The sequence below is a fragment of the Carex rostrata genome, chromosome 16, assembly GCF_964058835.1.
Source record: "Carex rostrata chromosome 16, lpCarRost1.2, whole genome shotgun sequence".
NCBI classification, from domain to species: Eukaryota; Viridiplantae; Streptophyta; class Magnoliopsida; order Poales; family Cyperaceae; genus Carex; species Carex rostrata.
The window spans coordinates 8,845,820-8,857,072 of NC_135933.1; the positions used below are offsets into that span (position 1 = coordinate 8,845,820).

The 11,253-nt window shown below is 35.1% G+C and overlaps 2 protein-coding genes across 3 annotated transcripts; both read left to right on the top strand.

Moving 5' to 3' along the window:
* The first annotated feature begins 1,813 nt into the window (after positions 1-1,813).
* Positions 1,814-4,440, top strand: ING1 (RING/FYVE/PHD zinc finger superfamily protein). 2 transcript variants are annotated; one of them, XM_078317474.1, is made up of 7 exons: positions 1,814-1,967; positions 2,449-2,466; positions 3,068-3,261; positions 3,417-3,477; positions 3,588-3,726; positions 3,826-3,955; positions 4,059-4,440. In XM_078317474.1, the coding sequence occupies exons 1-7, from the start codon at positions 1,940-1,942 to the stop codon at positions 4,173-4,175; spliced, it is 687 nt and encodes a 228-aa protein (XP_078173600.1). In that variant the 5' UTR covers positions 1,814-1,939; the 3' UTR covers positions 4,176-4,440. The 2 variants fall into 2 exon arrangements, with proteins under 2 accessions (XP_078173600.1, XP_078173599.1); XM_078317473.1 differs by having other exon boundaries at positions 1,815-1,967; positions 2,449-2,520.
* Positions 4,441-7,813: 3,373 nt separating this feature from the next.
* Positions 7,814-10,110, top strand: LOC144567346 (hypothetical protein At1g04090-like). The gene is made up of 2 exons (XM_078317461.1): positions 7,814-8,031; positions 8,238-10,110. The coding sequence occupies exons 1-2, from the start codon at positions 7,929-7,931 to the stop codon at positions 9,818-9,820; spliced, it is 1,686 nt and encodes a 561-aa protein (XP_078173587.1). The 5' UTR covers positions 7,814-7,928; the 3' UTR covers positions 9,821-10,110.
* The last annotated feature ends 1,143 nt before the right edge of the window (positions 10,111-11,253 follow it).

Sequence of the window (11,253 nt, forward strand, 5' to 3'; positions counted from 1 at the left end):
TGATCTCTAAGTACATTTTAATATAGAGAACATATTGAACAGTTCGGATTGACTATTTAAATTTTGAAATTATAAAAAATAACTTATAAACATATGATGTCAAGGTGCGTCACCATAAAATGGTGTAATTTAATCCCTTCTCGTTTATTAGATTTCATTTTTGCTGATGTTAAAACAGTTATAGAAATCAAACCTGACTAGATGGTTAAATCAAAATAAGCTGGACCGGTCCCTTTTTGAATTGGTTCATTTAAAATATATTCATCTGGTAAGAAAAACCGATTTAAAGGACCATTTCTTGATAGAAACCGCCCCGCCAAGTTGTTTTTAAAAAAAAGAAAGATTTCTAAACCGGTTTAGATTTTTTTATAGTTTTAAGACATTAAATGAGATGAAATAATAGGTGGTGGCTACTTGGCTAGCTCTTTCTCAGTTTTATGGAACCGGATTTTCTGCCCCTCGGAGTGCAGGAAAGAGTGATGCTTCTATGGACCTAAGGACTTATTTGTAAAATGAACATATTTTTATTTTCAAAGTTCAAACAGTCGATCCGAACCGTTCATCTTGTTCTCCATATTAATATGTGCTTGGAGACCAAATTTTACATTTTTCTGAATTTTTTTACTATTTATTAAGATGGGTACAAAAAGTATCAAATTCATACCATTGAATTTTGTACCCATCTTAATAAATAGTAAAAAAATTCAGAAAAATGTAAAATTTGGTCTCCAAGCACATATTAATATGGAGAACAAGATTAACGGTTCGGATCGACTGTTTGAACTTTGAAAATAAAAATATGTTCATTTTACAAATAGGTCCTTATGTCCATAGAAGCCTTTGCCTTATTGTATTATTCATTCTAAGTTTTATTATTATTTTTTGTCAAAGTCCTCTATATTTTATTAAGGACATAATGAATTATTCTTGCAAAATAGAGTCTTTAATAATTATCGAATATTTTATAAATTTTGAGTAGTTACCCCATAATGAAACTCAATTAGTCATTTTTAATAAAATTATTTTTATTTTATTTTATTTAAAAGTTAAATTTTGAAATACATCTGTATATTCGATCCTATACTATATTATTGAACACGATATGCAAATTTTAACTAATACTAGATAAAAATACGATTATTTTATCATTATGAATATTTCAAATATATATAAGTATTTAAATAAATTAGTAATTGAGGAGGGATCCACTTACAACAACTTGAAAGTTACAACATCTTACAACATCGTTTTTTTTCAATTTCAAAGTCCAAATCGTCGATCCAAACCGTTAGATATTCAATCTATATTAAAACGTGCTTGGAGACCAAATTTTACATTTTTTGAAATTTTTTTTCTATTTATTAAGATGGGTACAAAATCGCTGTTTTTTAATGGTGCAGAATTTTAATAAATACTGCGATTTTGTACCCATCTTAATAAATAGCAAAAAAATTCCAAAAAATGTAAAATATTGTCTCCAAGCACGTTTTAATATAGATTGAATATCTAATGGTTTGGATCGACGATTTGGACTTTCAAAATGAAAAAAAAAACAATGTTGTAAGATGTTGTAACTCTCAAGTTGTTGTAAGTGGATCCCTCCTCTAATTATCTAAAATGTTGACACAAAATTTTACCGAATCGGTTCTGGTAACATTGTCCGAAAAAAAAAAATCCATTTTCCATTTCATCGAATCATCGTGTATTCGTATATAGATTCAACAAAACATCGGATGTACTTTTCAGATCCGCTTGCCCGTTTGGGTCGGTTCTTGGATAGCGGTGAACCGGCTGAGTCGCGGTTCACAGTAAACCGACTTCCATAACAACCCAGCGCTCCCGTCGTCTCTGCCCCCACTCCGCCTTTCTTCGTTTCTTTTCCTCTATGCGACCGCACTAACGACGAATCCATCACAGAACCTACTGTTTCCCACACGAGATGGGCTTCATCGAGGAATTTGTCGCGAGTAATAATACTCCCCCCCCCCCCCCCCCCCCCCTCCCCCCGCCTTCCATTTTTGCGTCTTTCTCTCTCGGTGTTTGTGTGCGCTCTTAAATTTCATGGCCGGACCTTTCAATTGCTGGTTTAGATTATAATTTTTTTTTAATAAAGTTCTAAATAGTCACAGGTTCCATCGTTCCCATATCTTATCTATTCATGGTTAGGCCCAAACTCTGCAATGGAGCTTCCAACCAATTTTGTTCTTGAGTCAATTTACTTAATAGTTTTATTAACTAGGGACTCTTTATTCTTTTTATTTTATTTTATTAATATTTCTCTTTTTTCAGTATTATTCAATTGATATTTGATTTTAGATTCTAATTTTGGTAGGGTGTTGTATTCTTGATCTGACCTAATTGCATCTTATTACATACTGGTATGCAGGATAACTGCGGCTCAATGTATGATATTGTTCATTTTTTTTTAATGACTGTTTCATTTTTCAGGCCTTGAAACCTTGCCAGGTATGCTCAAGCGAAATTATAAGCTCATGCGAGATCTTGATAATAGTTTGCACCGTAAGTAACTATGTTTAGGTTAAGCTTCAGAAAAAAGAAAGATTTAAAGATATATATAACCGTATTCTTGATTTATTATTATTTTTTTGTACTGGGATTTAGGTTACTTTGGCATCTAAGTTCTGTAAAACATGTATATTGATTTTTGTTGCCATTTTTTATCTTGTGTTGTAAGACCTTGAAAGATGATTTCCAATTTACCATGTCTTGCTGTTGCATACCAGTATCAGTAATTCTGTCAGGTACACCATACTGGTAAACTGTTCCAGGTCCTAATCTGATTGTGCCTTGTTGTTAAGTGCCACTATTGGTAAAACTGGCAGGTATCTACTGGTATCACAGGCTGGTAATGGTGGTAGTGTGGTACTATACTACTCTACTAGTAAATTCACAAGGTCCTAGTCTGATTGTTTCTGTATCAGTAATACTGGAAACCAATGCTGCTAAGTCCATAGGGATCTTGCAATCATACCAGTATTTACATATCTTATGGTATAGTATTGCAGTGGTTGGCCTAGTTCCATTATATTTCTTATTATTTACACAGGTGTACAGACACAGAATGAACAAAGGTGCGAGCAAGAACTAGTGGAATTTAGGCTTGGAGTCCAATCGGGGAGGATCCCAATTACATCTGACCCATCAAAAATCAAATTTTCTGAGGATGCCCTTGAGGAGCAAAGTCACTGTGTTAGAATTGCAGATGAAAAGGTTGCTTTGGCCACTCAGGCTTATGACATGGTATTTAGAATGTCCTTTCTTGCATCCTCTATACAAATAACTAAAATAGGGAACGGGGACTGGCGGCATTTATCATGAACTAGAGGTCATATTTGCTATCCCTAATTTTTGACGGTTACACATGAATTAGTGAACCAAAGCTTTCATTTCTATAGGTTGATGCTCACATCCAACAGCTTGATCTGTACATGAGGAAACTGGCAGAAATTCAACAAGGCAACCTTTCTCTTGTTCTCTATTATTATCTAAACTTAGATAAAAAATTTGCACACTCACATTGTATTTTTTTTATTAGTAATATTGCTGTTTTCCCTTGCCATAAACAGAGAAACAACTAGAACTAGCATCAGCAGCTGCAGCTGCTGCTAGCCCTGGTACTGGTATAGGTCCCAGTACACCAAATACTGCTAATGCGGGTCAGAAGTTTGGAAGGAGTGGAGAAAGGGGTAGAGGGGGCAGGAAAAAGTACCATTTCTTTCCATTTTCTCACATTTCCTTGGGTATAGCAACCATTTGATGTGAAGTCGTATTATTGATTTTCTTTTGCTTTCTATGTGATCTCAGATCACGATTAGCTGCTGAGCCAGTGGTACCACCAATCGATCTAGAGCTGCCAGTGGACCCAAATGAACCCACGTACTGTTTGTGCAATCAAATTAGCTACGGGGAGATGGTTGCATGCGACAATGCTAATGTATGTAAAGGTTTTATATATTTTGGAAAAACAGTTTTTAATTTTTTTCTTCTCATTTGTAAAGTAGTTTTTAACCTATTTTTATATCCTCTTTCATCTCCAGTGCAAGATAGAATGGTTTCATTTTGGATGTGTTGGGTTAAAGGAACATCCCAAGGGGAAATGGTACTGTAATGACTGTGCTACATTGCTAAAGCGCAAGAAAGGCTCTGCAAAATGACACTTCTATGTTAGGCACATCTCCTACTGTAGTTAACAGCAGCTTTTAGAGTTTAGCGAGAACTAAATGTAGCAAACATTTTGTAGCTATCTGTTCAACGAATGAGGATCTTGGTTATGATATCTTAGGTAGTTTTATTAGAATCTTTCCATTGCCAAGTGCAGGTGGTATGGTTGTGTAAATTGTCTCTTTGATTAAATATTCTACGGTTATTGGATTTGAATAATTGTTGTTTCCTACTGTTAATTCTGAGGGTTTTGGAACCTGATTTTACTATGCAGACATGCACTTTCATCTTCAAGATAACTTCTCCTTCTATATATGCCCATGTGGCCTTGTAATCTTGGTATCACATCCCTTGCTTGCAACTTGAATTGGCAGTCAAGGGGTAACACATAATCTCTTATGGCTATACCTGCTTTATTATAATTATACTAGGGCTGTAGATGAGTTGAATTTGAGTGAGTTACCTCCAACTCATGCTCAACTCATTTAATAAATGAGCTAGTTCACTTGAGTTGAGATGTCAATTTATCAAATCGAGTTGACTTACAACTCGTTTGATCAGTCAATTTTCTTAGTTATATATTAGTAGAAGTTTATCTAAACAAAACAAATTCTAATGATTTAGTAAGAGTTTATTTAAACACAAGCAATTCAAACATAATTAATAAAACAACTAATAAAATAAAAAATAAAAAACCCAAACAACAACTTAGGAGTTCATTGTACTCACGGGTACCTTCTATCCGTTTTTCAAAAAAAAAAAAAAAAAAAAAAATTAGGAGTTATTTAGAAGGGCATGAGATTTATTATAACGAATTTTGTGTAACTCAAATTGTTAATGAGCGAGTTAGAGTATGTACAAACTCAACTTGTTTGTTAAACAAGTCAGCCAATTCGAGTTGAAACTAACTCGAATTGTAAATAAACGAGTTAAAACGAGCAATTAGCGATCGAGTTATGAGCGAGCTACGAGTTTGTGCAATTTTGTACAACCCTCATACAGACTGATTTTAGACACGTACTGTGTGCATGTGCCCACGTGTCACTGATAATTATGTATCATGAAATTGATCAGAACTAAGTACTATACCGCCGTACTGTTTTGTCGGGTGCTTGAAAGAATACTATAATATTTGTTATTTGATTAAATGTGTGAGAATAATATAGTGTTAATAAATAGTATGTGAAAAAATTTGTATTGTTGGGAATATGATAAATATAATTTAAATAGTATAATTTAGAATAATGTTATTTTTAAAAAGGATCCCTCCCGAGTCCCGACCTCCGCTATCCTTAACAGTATATTGAATTGATGAAATAGCGCGAAATTGGAGTTCTTTTTACAAAAAAATATTAGATAATTAGATAGAAATCTGAACAAGTTTTCAGCTAGAACTTGTAGCTAGTGTATTGAAAACGAGCCGGACCGGGTGAGTACAGGTCAAACTCAGGCGGGCAGGGGTTGGCACGGGCACGGGTATCTCGGGCAGTCTGGGTATAATTTCAAAAACCCTTATCTGGCCCGGTTCAACTTCCGGGTAGCATGGGTCCGGGGGTTGCACGGTCCGGGTCTGGAGATTGGATGGTCCGGGTCCGGGGAGTTGCATGGTTCGGGTCCGGGGGTTGGTTCTGGCAGGTACGGGTCCGGTCTGGTCCGAACCGGTTTTTTTTTTTTTTTTTTTTTGGCTGTTTTTATGCAATTAGAGTATGCCCTCCTTGAAATTTAAGAAAATTCTGGATAGACCCCATTACAACTGCTTACGGAGTGATCATGTATGATCAACAAATAAAATTCATCACGCGTTACCTTTTTTAATTTCGAAAGCGTTCCAATTATAATTAATTATTAAATGCAATATAACAATTGAACCACAGAGTGGATCATCGTCAAGATTCGTGATTAATAGGATTTACATTTCATAATACATTTGTATAATAATTTTAAGAAAAAAAAAAGTCTACCGTATACACATGCAAGAATGTGATTTATGAGGAAGTGAATCAACCCCTGACAAATGTGCAATTACGGAAATACAAGAAAGCAATTTGTTAAATGCGATCTTGCATCTGTGCGTCTCTTAGGTGTTGCATTCGTAATATATTACGTAGATTTTTTTTCAATTTTATTGATGAAATTTATAGAAACTAGAAAGATCATTGATTTAGGAACTCATTTGTCAAAAATTTTGACTTGGATCAATATTTTCTGAAAATTTTGATGGGTATAAAATTGATGGTTTGAACATATTTCACATTAAGACAAATATTTTCTCAACCTAGATTTGTCAGAAAGAAAAAACGAGATATTAATATTATTATTAATTTGTTGAAAATCCGAATAAACAAATAAAAACAACTAAACAACTTGCTAAGTTCCAAGTCAAAATCCGCCACCGGATAAAGAATATTCTCTTATGAATTGACACGTATGACCTGATTTCAATATTAAAAACAACTAACCAAATTACTGCTGTAGACCAACTCTGATGAATTGACACGTATGACCTGATTTCAATATTAAAATTCCTTTTTCTTATACGTATTTTTATTCATTTAATATAATATAAGATTCGGAGATTCGTATTTGTATCCGTATAATTTCTAATTCGTATAAGTATTTGTATTCGTATTCGTTTAATATATGATGTATATTTATCTAATATTTAATTCGTATATGATCCGTATTAATATAAAAGCAAATACGGATATGAATATAGTTTTACCGCATATGATCCTTTTCCACTCAAAATTTGCTGAAAGTCTTACGATTAGGGGTGTCAATCCATTTATCCGACTCGTATTGTATCCGAAAACATGAATAAAGACAGTGACGTAGCCAAAAATTTTATGAGTAGATAAAAAATAAATTATTAAAAAATAAATTATTAAAAAATAAGAATTATTTTTTAATAAAAAATTTAAAATTATCAATGCACCCATTCTTAAATTTTTTTTTTACATAAACAGTTTGATAAAAAAATCAGCTTAAAAGTTAAATTTTTTTTTAACTATAGTTTATGATTAAGATAATTTTTGTGATAGTTTAAAAAAAATGGATTTATTGTATGTTAAAATTTAAATCGTCAAATAGCATGGCACAATGGTCTGAAACTCTGAAATTGAATATTGAGGCCCAAATAATTTATAGATGCTCCTGGTTCTCTGTGAATCAATAATTATTTATATTTTTATATGTAATGGACCAATGCACTAAATCTATTTAGAAAGAAGTATGAAATCATCTTTTTTCTCCAAATAACATCCATTCACTTTCTTTTCAAATCAACAAAACTCAATTTTGTTAAATTCAAAATTGACACAAAAAAGATCGAATCAAGCCACAACTTAAAGAGAATCGCGGCTCTCGGTTCTTATTTCGCCGCTCTCGGTTCTAAAAATAAGAGCCAACCCAAGAGCGGCGAAATAAAATAAGAAGCGAGTACATCTTTTAAAAGCGACTGCTTTTAATTCGAAATCAGAGTTGTGCATCCAAAGCTACTAATTTTGATTTCGAGGTCGATAATTTTGAGGCTGCTGTTAAACTTGCAGGAATAGAGAGGACTTGGTCTCAAAAAGGGTACTGGTGCCCGTCGCTTTCTAATTTCTAATTGCAGAGAAGTTGCGTCGTTGGTTTTGTTACAAGTTACAACCAGGGGTTTTAAATGTGAAACAAATATTCGACTTGGAGAGGAGAACAAAACGAGAGCAAAGGAAGGGAGGGAGCGAGGGAGAGGGGGAGACTGAGAGATGGACTGCAATTGGTTTTGTTGGAACAGTAATCATGATTTTGCTTTCAAAGAGCCGCCGCAGCTCTTCTCTCTGCCTTTGCCCATTCCTGAATGGCCTCAAGGTTAGATTTTTTTCTTGTTTGTGATCTTATGATTTGTGAATAGAAACAAAATATACGTAATTAACAAACATCTATGGAGTTTGCAGAAAAAAATTAGGGAAAATTAGGGTATCGTTTGAACCTATTTTAGCATGAAATTTTCCAATTGACATATGAATGCTTGGATAGCAAAGGTGCATTGTTCACCATTTGAAGTACCATTTCAGGTGGAGGCTTTGCTGAGGGAAAAATATGCATTGGAGAGTTAGAAGTTACTATGGTTACCGAATTGGAGAGCATTTGGAGTTGCTCTTATTCCAAAAAGGGAATCGAAGGGGCCACTTTCTATAAACCAAAAGAAGTACCCGAAGGGTTTTACTGCCTCGGCCATTACGGGCAACCAAACAACCAGCCTTTACATGGATTACTTCTTTTGGCAAGAGAAATAACCTGTAGTGCCGAAAGTGCTTTTCCTGCTTTTCAAAAGCCGTTAGATTATAAGCTCATTTGGAGCTCTTTTAGCTGGAGAGGAGATGAAACTGGTGAAGAATGCGGTTATTTTTGGCTACCGATACCACCGGAAGGGTATAGATCTCTAGGGTTTGTTGTCACTAAGGGGCCCACTAGACCATCTCTTGACTTGGTACGGTGTGTTCGTACCGACCTTACTGATACATGTGAGGCCGATGATCTAATTATTGATATGGAACCCATGTTTCCTGATTTTCCCTGCGAGTTTTGGAAAGCCAGACCTTGCCATAGGGGTATTCTGGGAAAAGGCGTACCAGTTGGAACATTCTTTTGTACCACCGACTGCGTAGATGATGAATCAGGCACCTTTTGCTTGAAGAATTTGGATTCTTCACTACAAGCAATGCCAAACCTAGAACAGGTCCACTCACTCATAAACCACTATGGGCCCACTGTTTTCTTCCATCCAAAAGAAATCTATTTGCCATCGTCAGTTTCATGGTTTTTCAAAAATGGAGCCACTTTATACACAAAGGGGGTTAAAATGGGCGAGAAGATACTTTCTAATGGCTTAAACCTTCCTAAGGGTGGAGAGAATGATGGCGAACATTGGATCGATCTACCTGACGATTCGAGAAACGGCTCTGTAAAACTAGGCAATTTGGAAAGTGCCGAGCTCTATGTCCATGTAAAACCAGCCTATGGAGGTACTTTCACTGATATAGCAATGTGGGTCTTTTGCCCCTTTAACGGCCCCGCCACAATAAAAGTCGGTATAGCAAATTTCTCCCTTCCCAAGGTTGGTCAGCATGTGAGTGATTGGGAGCATTTCACGCTTAGGGTTAGCAATTTTACTGGTGAGTTATGGAGTGTCTACTTCTCACAACATAGTGGCGGCGAATGGGTAGAAGCTTCTAATTTGGAATTCATGACGGGTAGCAATAAGCCAGTCGTTTATTCATCGAAGAGTGGCCATGCGAGTTTCCCGCACCCAGGAAATTTTCTCCAGGGTTCAGAGAAATACGGCATTGGAGTTAGAAATGATGCAGATAGAAGCGATTTTTCTGTTGATTCTAGTACCAAATATAAAATTGTGGCAGCGGAGTATCTTGGAGATGATGTGGCGGAGCCGTGTTGGCTCCAGTACATGAGAGAGTGGGGTCCCAAAGTGACTTATGACTCGACGTCAGAGTTGGAGAAAATACTTAGCTTCTTGCCATTTAATCTGAGGCTCAAAGCAGAGAACATAATTGACAGCCTTCCGATGGAGTTGTATGGTGAGGAGGGGCCCACTGGCCCGAAGGAGAAGAACAATTGGGTAGGTGATGAGAGATGTTAATATCAGAAAAGATGACTATTATTTATGACCTTATGCCAGTGGAAGAGAAGTCAGCCTCATTTATTTTATTAGAGCATTTTTTTTTTGCTTCAGCTGAGATGGATTTGTAATTTCTGTAGTTCCGTTTTCATCAGAACAACAAAAGGGAAATGAATTTTCCAGTTAAGATAGTACTGAAATAGATTTTTGTATAGCTTCTGGGAATCTGAGAAATATTATTAGAATAGATTTTGTCATTCTCCGTATTTTTACAGTGGGATAAACTGAATGACAGCAGATCTTTGCTTGTATATGTTTTTACTCGAATAACCACTTCTCAGCTGTAATTATAGTTTAATTTTATGAATGTATGGATCTAGATAAATTCTGGATAATGGCATCGTCTTGTGGTTTCCTTGTCAGAGTTTTTCAATTTAATGTGATTTTTTTTTTTTCAAAAGTTAGTGATTTTAAATGCCTACTAATAATTTTATTGATAAAAAACATATTTACGAGTCAAATAATCTTCATTTTTAGATCTACTAATTTATTCTCATCAATCCCTCTAAACTATATTTTCTAATCTTATTTATGTACATTTTTAATCACTCTAATACCTTATTATTTATCTCTCTCCACAACCGGATACACTCTTGTCCAAACTACTGCACTTCGATGACCAAATCTGCTCATCGTGGCGCTCTAATCGAGATGAGGATTCAACACTCTGAGGTTCGATGATACCATGCTCACATTGAATCCGGTCCCTCCCCTCTCTCATTCTCCTCTCAAGCAAATCGGTAGAGACGAAAGAGAGGGGAGAATGTTGTTATGTTGGGGATTAGACTTTAGAGTTGATAGGAACGGAATCGAGGAAGGAGAGGGCATTGAGCTGGTTAAAAATTAACAATTATGTTTTATCGCCACTTAGATCGATAATTAAATATTTTTGAGTTGTATCAAATTTAATATACAACTTATTGAAACTATAAAGAACATACAGTTGAATCTCTTTACTGGTCGAAGGGGCACAGAACATCGTTTTCTGAAAGGAACTAGGTTTAGGTTTTGTCCAAAGGAAGTTCTGATAATTTTTGCACGAATCATGATACAAAACAGTGTGACAACTGTCAGCAGTCGTATCTCACGTGAAATAGACAAGTGTGCATAGATATTATAGACAATTATGTATTGGCACAATAGACAAACATGCATTACGTATGCAAATATTTAGGAGATTAATTAATGGAGAATAATTATATAGTATGTTAATCGAATTATTCTGCTTAAAAATAAGATCGAACCTGGCATACTTGCCATCTTATCTTTGCTTGCAAGTTTGGGCTAAAGCAGTTGCCTCCTAAGCTACACACTTTCAAAGACATGGTAACACCAAGAATCTATTACATGGCGATACTCTTACCCGCTATATATTTTTTGAACTAATTTTTGTT

Coding starts and splice junctions, on each gene's coding strand:
- LOC144567346 (XM_078317461.1), top strand. CDS start 7,929: ATGGACTGCAATTGGTTTTGTTGGAACAGTAATCATGATTTTGCTTTC. Junction 8,032..8,237: donor CATTCCTGAATGGCCTCAAG/GTTAGATTTTTT, acceptor GTACCATTTCAG/GTGGAGGCTTTGCTGAGGGA.
- ING1 (XM_078317473.1), top strand. CDS start 1,940: ATGGGCTTCATCGAGGAATTTGTCGCGA. Junction 1,968..2,448: donor CATCGAGGAATTTGTCGCGA/GTAATAATACTC, acceptor TTCATTTTTCAG/GCCTTGAAACCTTGCCAGGT. Junction 2,521..3,067: donor TCTTGATAATAGTTTGCACC/GTAAGTAACTAT, acceptor TTATTTACACAG/GTGTACAGACACAGAATGAA.